Source organism: Melanotaenia boesemani, chromosome 24, assembly GCF_017639745.1.
Source record: "Melanotaenia boesemani isolate fMelBoe1 chromosome 24, fMelBoe1.pri, whole genome shotgun sequence".
NCBI classification, from domain to species: Eukaryota; Metazoa; Chordata; class Actinopteri; order Atheriniformes; family Melanotaeniidae; genus Melanotaenia; species Melanotaenia boesemani.
This window is the reverse complement of record NC_055705.1, coordinates 21,006,146-21,023,162: the sequence shown is the minus strand read 5'-3', so window position 1 is coordinate 21,023,162 and position 17,017 is coordinate 21,006,146. Positions and strand designations below refer to the sequence as shown.

Here is a 17,017-nt window from a genome sequence, read left to right as displayed (position 1 = left end):
TCTTGTGCCTTTGGGTCAATTTTCATTTTGAAAGGCTTTAAAAGTGTAATTTCTTCTTACTGTGTTTGGTCCTCCATTTTGTTGTTATATTTATAGTCAAAGAATTTAATTAATTCACTTCTTAATTAACTCAACATTTGGCTCCGACAGGAGAAAAACGCCTTAACTAAATCATAGGAGAAGAGATGAAATACCCGGATTCACCACTAGAGGTCACACATGTACTTTTTCTTTTCTTAACGAGTCATAATTTTCCATAACAGCATATTTAGAGGTTTAACAGCATCTCTTTCATTAAACTTGATTCTGTACGATCACCTGTTATTTTCCTGGTTTCCATAATCCTTTACTTTGATTTCAGATATAGTTTCCTCATCCTCTTTATTTTCTATATAGCACAAAGATCTATTTTTGGAAGTGCAAGCAGATCATTCCGAATTTAAGGGCACAACACGTTGATTACTTCGTACCTTCCACTAAATGGAGGTAAAACGCAATGTCAGAGTTTATAGCTCAGCAGCGTTTAATTAGTCTGGTCTCGTGCTCTCAATTTTACGGTATTTCTATTTGTGTACCACAGAAAATAGGTAAATTAAAACTGCTTAAAATCTATTTTTTCACCAGGAAATATTATGGTTTACTTATTTTCTGAGCCGTGCGCCTCACATCAGCTCGCACAAACCACATGGGACAGATGTTCTCTTTGTGGATGCTGCTCGTCGGGCGCGTGACCCAGAACAAGTAACAAGACTTCGTTTCGACTCGAGCAAAGTCTCGTGAACTCCTCAGACTTTAGTAATTAGAAACCAAGTGTGGTTGATTCAAAATGTCACAAATCGGAGTCTTTTGCCCCTATCATTCTTCATATTTCTTTTCCAGATTGTGCGCGAGATATTTTGTGAAGTTTGTTAGTTTTTAGAAATACTACTTCCGGTCACGACCTTTAAAAGGTAAAGGTCTTGAATACGAAAAGCGGTTCACGGTTTTACTAGCTTTAAAAAAGTCAGAAAACATGATTATGAAAATATATCAAGTAAACTTTTTTCATTTAGACTTTTATTTGAAGTCATATTGTAGATGGAGAAACAAATTCATTTTACAACTGTGCAAAACCCAATCAGAGCTTCTTAATCAAGTTTTCCTTTTGCCTTTATTATTTTATGATACAGTTTAATTATTAATTATGCTGATAAAAAATACTTTTTACTTCTTAAAGGAAACTCACAGGATTTTACTGTACACAGATAAAACTCATGAACATACATACTTGTAAAATGCTTAGAAAATTTTCATAAGACATATAAATGAGAAAGTGAAATTTAAACAAGATGAAAATAAATATTTTAAAGTTAAAAGATAGACAAGAAATTAATATAAAAGTAACAAAAAAAAATTTAAACTGAAAGTATATAATTAGACTAGCAAACTGTCCAGGTTATACTTTCCATCTTGCCTGCCAATTCCAGCTTCAACACAACCCTTAATTGGACTAAGCAGCATTGAAAATGGATGGATGGATGGATGGATGGAAGGACGGAAGGATTGATGAAAAGAATATAATGCTCAAGAACCTGCATTAAACCAATAAAATATAATAACACAACATTATTATCATTAATGCAAGAATATGAACTTTTACCATCAGATAAATGGTTTAGAGACAGTAAACAATAGTGGACATTTCATGCTCTCATTTGTTCCTTTATCCACATAACTCTTATAAAGTAAATAAATTTATTTGTTGACTAATTACATTGTTGTCATGTGTTGTGTAGGGTTGAGTAATGTGTACATTTTACACTTTAGCTATGCTGTTGTTTTTATTGTCATGTGTGTTTGAAACTTTGCCCTAATAAATGTTGTTATGCACCAGCACTTTTTAGCCTAAGACAAATTCCTTTTGGGAAAGTAAAGTTTATCTCACCTCATCATCATCATCATCATCATCATCATCAGGATATCTGATAGATTATCATAATCATGTAACATGAAAAGGTTAAAGCAATATACCAGGGCTGGTTTTCACACATAATTTTATTGCCAAAAACAATTTGAATTGAAAACAAATACCTTTTTTTTATTATTAGCATCAAGATAAAAGTTAGACCTTTATTTTGAACTCCACATCTCCAACTTCCGGTTTTGTCTTGCTTACACTGTGTAATTTGACGCAGCTGGACTTTCTGCCCTCCTCCCTCCCCGTCTGTCTCTGGGTCTCGTGTGAAAAGCTACACCTCTCACCCAGGTGGGACATTTTTGGAGTGCCTCTCTGGAACCGCATCTCACCGCCGAGAAGATGACAGACTCGTCCCCGCCAGACTCCACCACCATCCCGGTCCCGGCTGTTGTTGTGGACTCCACGATGGTTAACGGGCAGTGCGAGCAACAACAACAACAACAGCAGGAGCCCAACACAGAAAGTCAGGGAGGGGGCTTCAAGATGGACCAAGAGATGAAGATAACAGAGAGCATAGAGGACCGAGGTGGGTGGTGTCAGATGTGTTTTAGGCTTCATCTGCCAGATGTGGGGAGGGCGCAGTCTGTGCGTAATTATAGAAGAGATAACTAATGTTTTACTAATTAAGTTAATTAAAATCCACCTCTTCTGCGCACAATTCAGACACAATTTCTGAGGGAAATAACTAAAGAGTAAAGCTTAATTTGAACCACCTTGTAGATTATAAACAGAACTCTTCTGCCTTTTTACAGCATTTAATCATCTTAAACCTGAGCTGGCTGCTCACTGAAATACAAGAAAGAGCTAAAACAGACACTGAAGCATCCAAATCCAACATTTCTTTTCTCAAACCAGACCCAAAACAAGAAGACATGATACTCCTTTAAGCATATACAGTTAATGTTCCTGCACCTTAATCATCACAAAAGAAAGAACGAGGAAATAAACCAGAGCTACAGGGAAAGTAAAGTCACACCAAACTCCAAATGATTTTTTAATGTTGATTGTTTGTTGGTAAACAGCCAATCATTTGCAACCCATGAGATGAAGTTCATAAAATGGTTTTGTGTGGATGTTTACAGCCTGTTGCAGTTTAATGATTAATAGTTATTGGTAGCTAAATTAGGAATGAACAGTCACAATTTTAATAAATCATTGTTTTTATTAATCCTGCTTGATTTACTCATCACGTCCTCATATTTTGTTTCCAAACAGCCAGTATTTCTTGTAATCTTTAAAATAATCTTGAGCAACAGTACTACAGACTTTCTGAAGGTCTTTGGATGATTTTCTTCTTTTTCATTTATTCATTATAAGTCCAGTCCTTGTATCTGATCATTTTCAGAGGAAGGTGGTTTGTTTGATGAGGCCCAACTGATGCAGATGAATGAATCAATCAAGCGTAAAAAGTCACCTAACTCAACAAAGAAACAAGCGCTGGGTCGACACATTACTAAATAATCAATTTCAAATAGAATATTTAGACACTTTGTCATGCAAAAACATAATTTATTACAGTTTCTGCAGATAAACCTTAAAAAAAAAACCCTTGTTGGGGACCTCGCCTGAACTTTCTGGACTAAAACTTCTCTGATTTTGTTCTGTTTTATTTTTATAGAAGTTTAACTTTGCAGAGATGTTGAACTATTCTGATAGAAGTTTAGAGCTACAGCTGCATCATTCTAAAGAGATATTCATATTTATTCTAAGTCTTTTTAGGCAAGTCCACATTTATTTTTATTTGTGCTGCCATTAATTAATTTCACATAAACACTTCTTCTAGGTGTTTAGGTTTAATTTATTTCTGTCTTTTGATTCAAACACAAGCAAAGTAACAAACATTAGATTATGAAAATGTTTTTAAATATTTTTTATTTTAGCCTGAGAAGAGAATTTAGAAACAGGAAACACATCCAGCTAGCTTTGAGTTCTAGTTGTCCTTTAGCAGAACAGCTGCTGTTTGACACAGAAATAATACTGGAACAGTGGAAGTTAATAAACAAGAGCACATGTCTGGAATTACATGCAGTTTCTTCTTCAGAGCATTGCACTGGTGACCATGTCAAGTCACCACTATCCATCAAAAAAAGTTAGAGTTTTCCAGTTTTTCCATTCATATCCAAGTGGTAACCTCCGGCGGTAAAATGTGAAGTCTATTTTTTTTTTAACACAAAAGGTAAAGAGGTTTTCAAGTGGAGGCTTAGAAAATAGCTGCAGGGCTCAAAGGGTTATTCCCAATGAGTGTGACAAGTGGAGGACTTAAGAAGAAATATTAGGACTAAAAGCTATCACCAGTAGCTGAACAATATCTAAAAGTGATGCCCTGGAAACAGGAAAAAGACCAGAGAAATGCATCTGGACATCAGCTGATCCATCTACTCTTGGCTAAAGCATCATCAGAAATGGTCTCCATGGAAACGTGGCTGTCAAGAAGTCATGCTTAAGAAAGGGAAAAAAGGGAGAAAAGGCAAGGTATGGTACATGTCACAAGAACTGGACTGAAAATCAGTAGCAACAGGTGTGATGGAGGGATGAATCCTCCCCGGAACCTGGACCTCAACATAATTGGATCATTTGGACAGAGAACAAAACAAAAGGCAGAAACATTCAAAGAAGAGCTTTGAAAAGTCCTTCAAGAAGTCTGGAGAACTATTCCTGTTGTGGGTTGATGGGAACTAAATTAGCTATTAGAAATCTATCATGTGTCCAAGGACAGTTACTGATACTGAATAACATTATTATTGAAAAATATTAATAATGGGACACCACAGGTAGAAACTGGAAACTAATGACTAAACATTGGTATCTGTAGGGTTTGTTAGGTGGTTTATGTTGATCTGGAAAATAAAATTCCAGAGATGTCTATCTAAAGAAATGACAGAAAAGCTTGTGTAAAAGGGTCCAGATTGCCAAATATTGACTTTCAAGCTTGCTAGAGTTGTACAAACTCTGTTTTTGCATGTATGGTATGCATCAGCAGATCTCTGCAGCCATTTCCTGTTTTCCTGACATTATATATAAAGAAATATGTATATCAAGACTGTTGCACTCTGTGGAATTAAATGTTAAGAGCAGTTAAAGTGAGTTTAATTTAACATTATGTTATGCTGCCTGCAGGCCTCCTGGAGAGCAGCATGCGCCTGAAGCCTCATGAAGCACAGAGCTACCGGAAAAAAGCTCTTTGGGTGTCCTGGGTGTCCATCATGATCACCATCATACTGGCCATCGCTGCTTTCAGTGAGTAGACGTTGTTTGGTCCTTTGCATGAAGGACAGGTTTGTTACTTACTGCCACGCCCTCCTGAACAATCCACAGCAGCTTGATTAAACATGAGTACTCAAAATCAAAAATAACTTTAAGCTCCTGTTTCATCTTCTTTGAATTATAAAAGCAACATGGAGCATTTAGATGCAGCAGCTTCTCTGGGGTTCAGAGGAGAAGTGGATGATTTCTGTCTTAGATCACCTTTAATCCACACTCTTCATCTTCTCCACTCTGTTAAATTGAAGTATGAAGCTACTACAGAAAATTTTTAGACGTTTGACAGATGTGGGGAACTTCTCAGATCACTTTTCTGTCAGAAAAACCCAGTATGATTTGACAAGTTTGCTTGATATGCTTATTTTAGCTGCCAGAGACTGATGTTTGACATCTCAGTTTCAAATCTGACATCATGCATGCTAATCTGCATCTGATGCTTTTTTTCTTGCTCTGAGTCATTAAGTCGGTGCTTGCTGCAGTGTGGTTTGCAGATGTGCAAAGTTTCCTGTGTCACTGAAGACATGTGCCAATAGATAAGTGTGTAGTTAATCGTCTTTATTGCATTTCAAATTGGGCTCGTTGCTTACGCCGCCTTCTCTCATTCATAAATTAAAAATGACACAGTTTCCAGATCAGTTGCAGAAATGAAAAGAGGAGATGATTGAGGCCAGCGTGGCAACAGCGATTATAATAAACACTGATTTTTCCTGCGTCATTACACAGTTATTTTCTCTGATTATGACACCTCATTGTTGTGAGGCACAACAAACAAACAAGCTAAAATTAGAGAAAACTGGAATTTGATTAATTTGATTTGTTGATTAGAGCAGTTTGCTGATGCCCCTTGCTTTATAGCTATAGCTACTCCAACAAAATGACATGGGGAGTTCCCCAAGACTCCTTTTTGGGCCCCCTGTTGTTCAGCATCTGCATGCTCCCACTGGCTTTGATCATGTAATCAAACCAAATATCTGATCACAATTATGTTGATGACACTCAGCTCTATATATTACTCTCTCACGAGGGGACTCTGGTCCCAAACAAAGCTTAAGTGTGTGCCTTTGTCAGCTAAATAAAAATAAAAAAAACCTGTGTATGGAGGCATCGATCAAGCTTCCAAAGATTAGTGTTCAGCATCAGCCAGTAAGGTTAAAAACAACGAATCAATCCAGAAATAAGAGATAAATTTGAACCCCTTAATACCTGGATTTATTTACAATTTTAGACAATTATAGAAAAATAAGCAAAAATTTACAAAATGACTGGAAAAGAGTAAATAGAGTCAACAATTAAATATAAAACAAATCAATAACACAAAATAAATAATAAATAAACAATAAATACATAAAAAATACTTAATGAACAGAAATAAATTAATTAATCGCAACTTCTATTTTCATTTCGATGTATTTAATTTACATCTGCCTTTACGCTGTGTCACACACTAGCAACTGGATATCAACACTGACTATTTCTAATGGGTAATTCTTCAAAGAAACCCAGGAGGACATTATCAGAACAAGCGGGTGTTACGACCCCTTGTTGAACCAGGGGTGATAGGGTCGTCAACAAAACAAATAAGACGAAATATAAAATAATAACAATTATTTATTTACAAACAACAAACGGGTTCAACATAAATCAAGGCATCTAAGGCCATCAATTACAACAAAAGAAACATAATTAACTCAAGGTGTCCTCAATCGAGGTAAACAATAAACCAATTAATAAACACAAACTCAAAAGATTCCTATAAACCAAAATACTGCTCTAACAATTAATCAAACTGGAGCTATGTTTAATCTATAATTAATATACCGTTAATTCAACAACAAAAGATGTCTACTAAACCAAAATACACAAAGTAAAGAGCGGACGAGCGCAGAATCACAATCAAATCAGTTACTCAAATGTCTTAACTAAAGGGAAGAAGAATGCTCTTACAAACCGCTAAGGGTCAATCAACAAACCACTACTACTGCAAGTCCCAAACTGGCGAACTGTGGGCCTGAAGGAACACAGCTGCCCTGATCACCGTCACCGCCTCCCTTTTAAGGACCGGTACTCCCGCTGGTTGGTCGCCGAGGAGGAAGCAGTGTGGCGGTGCTGTCCTGTAAGATGAGTGGGGCGGGGCTCCCCTGAGCAGGTGGAACCGAGGACATCCAATCACCATACAGGAGGGAACGAAGGCGGTCTCGCAGGCCAGGAGCAGGGTTGCAGGATATGCAGCAGACATTCACAAACACGTCCAGGCCAGAGGCCAGGGAACGTGACAGCGGGAAAAATGAAAGACAGTAAAAGACAGAGAAATATATAAGAGTCAACTGACTTTTACTGATTGGAGAGATCTCAGAGAAGAGACAGGATGAAGACGAATGCTGATTAAGAGTTGCCAAGTTAGAAAAATCTGCCGAAGCTCAGTTGTGAGGCTTTAAAGCAGAACCAAATCAGCCATTTACGAACTGGAGAGTGTTTCTACAATAATGGATCTGATGGGTCAACATTTTTTTTTTAAATCTTCATTATTTTCAGTAGTCTTGACTTGTGTAATGGAGCTTTTTTTCCTCTTCAAAAACTCACCAAGACAATTGCGACTAATCCAGAATGCTGTTATTGAACAAGAAGTGTTCAAACACTTGGTTAATCATCTTGTTAGAGAACAGCAAGTTGTACAATAAGTACTTAAACCCTGAACATGTGCAAGTTTAGAGAAAGTCGAATTAAGTTCCTTGTAAAGGTTATACTGGTTTTAGGTTTATTTTGACATCATACAGAAAGTCAGGAATCCTTAATTTTACATGACTAGTGTATCATTCCAGTTCTCGCATTTTATTTTTATTTTACTGAATTTTGTTTTCGATCCAGAGAGTTCAAAGTAAACAAAGAGAAAAAGCCTGAAGTCTGCAAACCAAAGTTTATTTAAATCTGGCCTTAAAACTCTTTTGCTGACATTTTAAATGAAGATAAAAAGTTTTTCATTTTCTTTCTGAATATATTTTCTTGCATATTTACGTGATGATGTAGATTTCTTCATAGTTTTTTTAATTCTTCATATTTTAATGCACTTTTTAAGTGTTCTTATGCAAAAATGCTGCACCTGTGAAGCACTTTGAATTGTCTTGTTGATGAAATGTGCTATACAAATAAACCTGCATTAGTGTGCATTATTTTAGATGCTTTACCCACTTCCTGTTTTGGTAAGGAAACCCTAGCAGAGCACCTCTGTGTTGCATGTTTAATATATTTCTCCATCAAAGAGCTTCATTCACTGTAAATTGTAAAATCCAATCTCAGTAATTCTATTATGGATGTTTTATCAAGAAACGCTGATGTGCACTTGAACTGCTTTGACTTTGCCTGAAAAATGTCAAAATATTTAACTTCTTAGATTTCTTCTTATTAAAACAAAATAATCATCACTTTGCTTAGTTCTGTGTAGATATCTGTGCTCTAACTGCACTGTGAGCTAATTCTAGTGTTATGTTCTGTATTTTGTGGTTTGTGGAGTCATAAAACTGTTCAATCAGTGTAAAGATTTTATATCAGAGTCAATAATCACCCTATAAATCAGATCTGCTTTAGTTCTTTAATTACACTGCAGTGTCTGTTCCTGTGAGATCGATTGCTCAGAAAAAATTTGCATTAATTAGAAAACAATTCACTGCAGCAGCTGTATGATTGCTCATTAAAGACTCTGCTGAAATGTCTAAAACTGCCACAATTTCTGTGAACACAAGCCAGAGTGTACTGAACATTAGTTCACCCTCATTAGTGAGCTCCTCTGTGAATAAAACATTTCAGTGTGAATGCAGCACCATAATCTTTTATGTTTGTTCACACAGAAAAGGTAATATATGCTAGTGGATATATGTTGTTGTTATTCTGCAGGTGTTTCAGTTGCTGGTTTAGTTGCATTGTTAAGTTGCAGATAGACCAGTCATAATTAATAACTGATCCTATAATTCACTGGTTCCCAAACTTTATCTGGAGGTAAATTTATATAAAGATACAGTATATATATATATATATATATATATATATATATATATATATATATATATATATATATATATATATATTAGCATGTAGATAACATTTGACAGGTTATCTACGTCACGAGAAAATTTTAAAAACCTGACAGCTCCTCCCTCCAGATGCAGATAGGCGGGTCCTCGCCTAACAGGCATAGAAAACCACGCCCACCAATGCACATGAAGGGAAGTGAACTTATCCGGTGTAGATTTGCTAGTTTCAGACTTCTATTCGGATTAAATGTTCCTGCGATGGGACGGATTTGTACTTTTGAGGGGTGTAAAAGTAACACCGGACTTTATTCTTTACCTGCTGATCCTCATCTGGCGACAGACAGCAGCTCAAATCGTAGCAGCAGCAACTTCCAGCAGCTCTTCCAACAGCTGCCACAACCTGCCGCAAGTCTCCACAGCTTTCCAGAGCTGCTGACAGGCAGCTAACAGCGCTAACGGCTCAGACTGATGTGGTTCAGGACCACCTGGTTCATGTGTAGCTGAGGAGATTCAGAAGAGGAAAAGTCTTCCACCTCAAAGACGCTCTGTGGCGTAGCTGCTTTGTGAATCTCGCTTTGCATCTTGCTAGTGGCCACTGAGCTTCTGTCTGTCAGTCATTTCTGCCTGTGTATCCCGTCCCGCCCACTCTCCGCCCCCCGATCCCCCCACACCTCCCACCCCGATCCTTGCAGTTGCACATGTAAAATTCGGCAGTGGGTGGAGTTATGCAAATAGTAGGGTGTGGTTACACTTTCACAAGACGCACACAGGAAAGAATATTGGTGCCCTGAGAGATGCCTGCACGGAATGGAAGATGGAAAAAAATAAATAAATGAAAATAAAATCCTGCACTTGTGACGGTCTAACAGCAGATCAAGAGGCAGAAATGAACCCTCATGTTACCTGCATCACACACACCATAGATCTGGCCTCACAAAAAGCTTTTCAAGAAAAAGGTGCTGCAAGAGTGCTGTCCCCAGTGAGTCGAATTATTACCTTTTTTCATTACAGCCTTCACCAGAACCAGCTGCTGCTTGGTTTGCCCGTAAGCGCAAGTGAGGAAAAAACATATCCTGCTGTTAAAACACATAAACTTTCATTTATAGATTTAAATGTCACATTATTGCTAAATATTTAAACTGAATTGAAATTGAAATTGCACTGTATCGTATCGTTACAAAGTTAGCTGAACCTTTTTAGGTATCGACTCGTGGACCATGTATCGAGATGCATATCAAATCGTGTGTGAGGGAGAGATACACACCCCTACATAATACACTTACAGGAGTGTTCTGTGTGAATTTTGTTAAAGGCTGGTTTATTTAGCATGTTAAGGTTTATCAGAGACACAACAGTGAGGAAAATGACATGTTCATGAGACAGTTCACACCTGAGAAGCGTTGCTGCACCGCGGTAGCTTGACATGTGGTTGGACTGCTCTCAGAGCAGTTAAACTGAGATATCAGCTCTGAAACTGATGCAGAATTTGTGCAGCTCCAGCTCGTTTAGTCTGTTTGTGCTACTGAATCAAATGTCTGAATAAAAATCTAATTGAGTGCTTCACTGCTGCTTTAATAATGAGGCGCATGCATGCAGCGTGAACGCAGCCGTGACAGCGTTTCACTGATATGTAAAATACCTGCAGACACAGCCAATAAAATCTGACTGCATGGATGTTGTTTTATCTCCTCTTCTCTTTCCTCTCATGTCAGATGTGACAAAGCGAAGGGGAAAGGAAAGACGAGTGATCTTAGCTGTGCATATGTGTGGGTTTGAATCTTCATCCCTGTTGACATCCACCCAGCTTCCTTGGGAACCAATTAGCCATCAATGGGTTTAGCTTTCACCACCGCTGATTCATTTACATAAAATTCCTTCTTTCTGCTCTTAATGAAGGAGAGGAAGGGAGGGAGGAGGGATGAAGGGCAGAGAATACACCTTTGTGCTAAAAAGAAGATTTGAGAAGTAGAGTTAAAAAGAAAGCAGAACGTTTTCTTCCTGAGAAAAATTCTTCTGTTTGCCTGCTGCTTTTTCCTCATGTCATTGTTTGTAGATAAAGCACATGAAACTTGTTTAAACACTTCTTTATTTGCTCGCATGTCATCACCTGTCAGTATCTCTTTGCTCTTTCATGTCTTCATGTCTCCACCCTGGATGCAGCTTTACATTTTGTCACTTTCTTCAGATCATGTATAATGACGATGTAACATACATACGGGTCAATCCAAGTCATTTCAACACATTTTCAGGATCTCCCACGCACTTGAGTCTCAAAAAATTCTGAAATTTTCACCAGTTGTTCATTATTTATTCAGTAGACACACTGTAAAATTTTAGTTTGCTCAAATGGATCCTTTTAGAGTTATGGCCTATTTAGTGATTTTCCTGCATCTTTATTTTTCCTATATTTTCAGGTGTCCATATCTCAGGAACTACACCTCATAGGAAATTGAGATTTAGTGTGGTAATACACCTCTACCCACTCTTTCAGAATATACAAAATGATCACAACTGGTAGGCATGTCAGCCGCTCAAAAATGGAAGAAAATTACCTTTGTGGTTGACAATGTTTGGGCCTTCAGATAACTATCTTGTGTCCCAGCTTTCATGGTTTCAGAACTTTGAGATACACACATGGACTGTTCCAAGCATAAATGGTTAGTCAGACATTTGCACTGGTTTCTGGATGGTAAAAAGCATTGGCCCCTGACTAAAATAAGTCAGACCTGCAGTATGATGGCTCTCAAGGTCCAGAATTGGACATCCATGTTTCTTTGGTTGTTGTTTTCCAGATCCTAGTCTTTCCTTTCCTGAGTCTATTTTCAGGATTTTGTTCTAATTTCTTGTTTTGTCTAAAGTTTTAAAAGTTTTGGTTTTTATCTTTTTCAAATGAAGCCATTGAGCTCCTTCATCCGGTTCCCTCCAGCCTGCTCTGTCCTGCACATGGATCTAAATCCTCCCGGATAACTAGCTGCAGAATCCACCTTGACTTACATACATTACTTTCAGGTTAGCTAGCAGAAAAAACCCACTGAATTAGCTTTCATCAACACACGTTTAGTTTCTCATTTTGCCGCGAAAAGGGCTGGATTAACCTGATTTCGAGACTAGTTTAAACAGAATAATAACTTATTTATTAACAGGAAATTGTTTCATACTAAAGCTCAGAAAATACCAGCTTTCTTAACATCTATAACATACACATTTAGCATAATTCTTACAGTTGGTTGACACATCCGTGCTGCATCTCTGCAGACTTCAGGTGTCCTAAAAGATCCAGCCACTCATTTGTATGCACGGTGGGTTCTTTTGTGTCCAACTGTTCAGAGAAAGTGAATGCAGCATCAGTTTCTCTTAATATTTGCCTGGGCTGTGGCAGAGGAGTGGTAGATTGTGCCTTCAGCCTTGAGAGAGCAACTGAATGTAGATAAAAGAATAAAGGAGGCAAAGGGAAGATGGAGGAGAGGGGAGCTTGGGAGGCTGGAGGGGAAGAGAAAGAGCATACACAGGAAGGGAAAGGAGACAACAAAGAAACAACATTAACGTTGTTACTGCAGAAACAGAATGAGCAGCTACAAGGGAAGCATAGAGACACCTGACTGTTGAGTTTCTGCTGCAGGGCTGAGGAGGGCTGCAAGCCCCCTGTGAGTCTGCTAAAAATAACCACGAGAGGAGGGGTTTCTACCCTGCATCTACTTGTATCTCTACTCTTATTTGTCTCTTAATCTCTGCAGGTGTGGATGGTTGCATTGCTTATTGCTTATCTTAACTCATTCACATTGAAATCATTGGGCAAAACACAAGTAAATAAAATTATGTTGAGTTATGAGTCAACATAATTATCCTCAAACTTGTAATCGACATGCAATCTAAAGTATAAAGTTACATTTCATCCTCTTGTCTGTTTCCTTTCTAGCCGTTTCCATCATGCGCCACAGTGCTTCAGCTTTTGGATTTGCTGTAAGTCCAGTTTAAAGCCCCGACACCTTCACTGCTTCGTGATTAACAGTGTGAAGTAAAACGTCTTTTTCACTCTGCAGTTTGACGCCACGCTGGACGTGCTGTCCTCCGTCATCGTGTTGTGGCGATACAGCAACGCAGCAGCTGTCCACTCAGCACACAGGGAATACATGTAAGTGCCACCATCTTTCACCCACATCCACACAAACATACAGAAAAATGACAAAAAAACATCCTAGCATCAACAACCCCAAAATGTTCGGGATGCTGTGATTTAGGAACACAATGATTTAGGAATCTTATAAACAACATTTTTTAACAATAAAACAATGAAAACATGTTGAAAGACATCTGTTTCATGAAAAATGTTAACTTTTCTTCAATGTTAAGACAGCAAACCATCCAAAAGTTGAGACAGGAGCATTTTTACCATCCTCTTGTGTTTTAGAGAAACATTTTCCCATTCTTGTCCGATAGAGGACTCTAGCTGCTCACCTGTCCTGGGTTGTCTGTCAATTTTTTTATTTCATGATGCACTAAATGAGTAAAAGGTCTAGACTGCAGGCAGGCCACTCCTTATTCTTCATTCGGATCCCTATTAGCTAAAGCTAAAGCAGCGGCTACTCTTCGTCTGGTCCACATTCACCTAATATACATCATACAAAATACAAACAAAGAAAACAACATAAAAACAAGAAAACACCTGGATAATTCTGGTATGATGCTATGTTGTAACAGATGCAGTATGTGCTTTAGCTTTGTCTTGCTGAAATATGCAAAGTCTTCCCTGAAAGAGACGTCTAGATGGGAGAGATGCTGCTCTAAAAAGCTGTATGTACCTTCCCAGATGTGCAAGTTGCCAGGACACACTAATCCTCAGGGTTTAAAATGGGCTGTCCTGAGCTGAGGCCTGGCATGTAAACCGGGGATGCATCATGTGATCTTAATCAACAAACATTTCTCATAAAACTTCTGAATAATCAAAACAATATTTTTAACAATTGAGATGATGAATCTCCTTTGTGGTTCTTTTTATCAGATATAAATAAATCATCTATATAAGAGCTCTGATTAGAAAAGATTTTATCTACTATAGCAGGGGTGGGTCTAGAAAAATTGTGATGGGGGGGGCATGCAGGGGGAGAGACCAGAAAAAGGATGGCACATGTAAAGGAGACCATGAAAATAAATAAGTAAATGGAGCAAAAAAGATTTAAGGAAATGTTTAAATGATTATTGAAAAACTTCATGCAACTGCCAAAAACCTGCAGAAACACCCAGATAATAAAAAACTTAAGTGAACACACCATTTTTAGTCAAATAGCTAATGATATTTTTCATTAAAAGTTGTTTACTTAAGATGATCTAACATTGTCTAATTACAGCTGCACAAATACTTTGTTGACGTCACACAGTCGTCACATCTGGTGGTTTCTATCTTTTACATCCTCTTTCTGAAATCTAAGCAGGATGGAAAACAGTTATTAGCACATTGTCCGCTTGTGTGATGATGCTGTATGAATGATGGGGGTGGGACAGATTCCATGGGTGATTTATGATTATTGTAAACTTTTTTATCTATATTAATTAAAAATAAATAAGTTATCCTCTTTTTTAGAATTGTTACTGTGCCCCCCCAGTCAGTCAGGGATAAATGACCCCCTACATAGCAAATCCCATTTTAACCCCTGCTAATCCCCCATTCTATGAGAGATGCAGGCTTTTGAACTGAGCACTGATAACAAACTGGATGATCCATCCCTTCAGTGATTGCCAAAGAGAATTTTAAATTGAATTTCGTCTGTACAGAGAAGGTTTTCCACTTTGCTTCGGTCCATTTTGAGTGAGCTTTGGTCCAGAGGAGACAGCGTTTCTGGATCGTTACAACTCTGCTGGGGACTGTGGGAGGTAACATAAAGCTGAATTTTAAGATGTTAAAAAGGGTTTATTGCTGATGGTGATCAGTGCACATAGAATAAAAAACTACTCAAATAAATAAATCAAAACATAATGAGCCTCTGACTTAGAATGACTATAAACAAACAACTTTATAAGAACAAAGGACCAGAACTGGATGCCCACCCTGCAGCAGGGAGTAGCATCTCTAACCTATGTAGATAAAAAACAAGACAACCATGGCGAGGGAGTATGAGCTTAATGAACATAAAACCAGCTTCCACAACAAAGGAGTCTTCCACCTGACAAAAACTTAACAGATTTTCTTAGAAAAAACAGTATAAAGGTTAAATACCTTGAACGTTTTATTACAGGACAATGGACCCATGATGAGGACATTTATAGACAGCGCTACATGCTGTTTGCACAAGCAAACATTCTTACATGTAAGTTCAGTTCATGTACAGATGGCATGAAGATGGCTTTATTTAGGACATTTGGTAAATCACCCCATCCTGCACACTTAATAACAAATTATAGAAAGACTCGTCTACAGACTTAAAGTCACTTATAATGATGAACAGAGGTTTTGCGGTGCAGGTAGTATGTTTACAGCTGCTGGGTTCAGTAATTTCCAGACAGTTGTAGGAAATTTAATGTTTAATCTTTAGGTGCCCTAGGTTTAGGTTTAAGTTTTTAATTCATTCTGTAAATGAGACTTAATGAGCCTTCAATGTTGGCAGTAAAATTTCTCATCTAATTTAACTCCATAACTTCCCCTATGAACTATGACTTTTAGATTTTTTAAACAAAACTACAGCAGCTTCTTGTTCATCCCAAAGACAAAAGGAAAAGAATTGCAATGTAATATATGAAATACCATCCAGATCTTGCAACCAAACCTACGCAGGAGAGCCAGAGAGGACCTTCAACATGAGAAGAACATTAAAAAGAATGTGAGAGGAAAACAGCCAGACGACTCACTAAAACACGGAAAGAAAAGGCAGAACAGGATCATTTAAAATCAGCCATATCGGATCCCTGCAGGAGAAACAACCGCATCTTGGACTGGGACAGCGCAAGGATTGTAGGATCAGATGGAAACAAATTAAAACGATCAGGAAGGGTGCTAGAAACTCCATAAACGGGACAATGGGGCCTACATGCGCTCTCACACTTGGGAATCTGTACTTAATTGCTGGACCGGTATGCAGACAAGGCACGAGTATAAATCCAGCTTTACTTTTCCCACCTTTTGTTGCCCCGTCTCAAATTTTTTAGACCTGCTTCTGCCTTAAAATGTCAACATATTTTCTTTGATCTAATGTAAGTTAATGATTTGGTTTATAAGAATTGCAAATCATTTCAATCCCCTTTTTGTTTACATTTGACACCAAGTCCCAACTGTCAGGAATAAATGCACAATTAAAAAGGCCGGAAACATTTTAAATTAAATTATTTAAGGCAATAAAAAACATTAAATTCTATGTGAATCTGGTGTCTGATGGATGAGAGCATAGATATGTGTGTGGGTTGCTTTATCCTGTAGAGAAGTGTGTCAGACAGTGGGTTTCTTCTTTTCTAGCAGACTTGGCCCAGTGGGACCGATCTCAGATGAGTTCCTCACGTCTTATCTCCACCTGACTGACAATAGCCTGAGTGTGTTATAGCATCAGCTTTGTGTGCCTGCAGCCAGCAGAACAGAATCAGATGCTACTTAACTTCTTCTGTTACCATGACACGGAAATACTCGGACTGATCAACACTTCCAGCTTCACGTTAGCGTGAATTGGGTGGAAGAAAAATACCAGTGCCTCTGTTCTGGATGTTGGAGCGTGTGGTAGATTTATGGAGATGGTCTCAGAGGAGCATCACATAATTGCAGTAGAGACGGTGGATGAGGTCATGTCCTCTCAAG

At 38.0% G+C, this 17,017-nt stretch overlaps 1 protein-coding gene across 1 annotated transcript in view; it reads left to right on the top strand.

The window, feature by feature from the left end:
• The first annotated feature begins 2,110 nt into the window (after positions 1–2,110).
• LOC121635404 (transmembrane protein 163-like) overlaps positions 2,111–17,017 on the top strand; it is a 33,535-nt gene continuing 18,628 nt past the window's right edge. The window contains exons 1-4 of the mRNA XM_041978526.1: positions 2,111–2,483; positions 5,075–5,194; positions 13,160–13,203; positions 13,284–13,375. Coding sequence (XP_041834460.1) covers positions 2,297–2,483; positions 5,075–5,194; positions 13,160–13,203; positions 13,284–13,375 — 443 coding nt within the window. The 5' untranslated portion in view covers positions 2,111–2,296. The remainder of the gene's footprint in view (positions 2,484–5,074; positions 5,195–13,159; positions 13,204–13,283; positions 13,376–17,017) is intronic.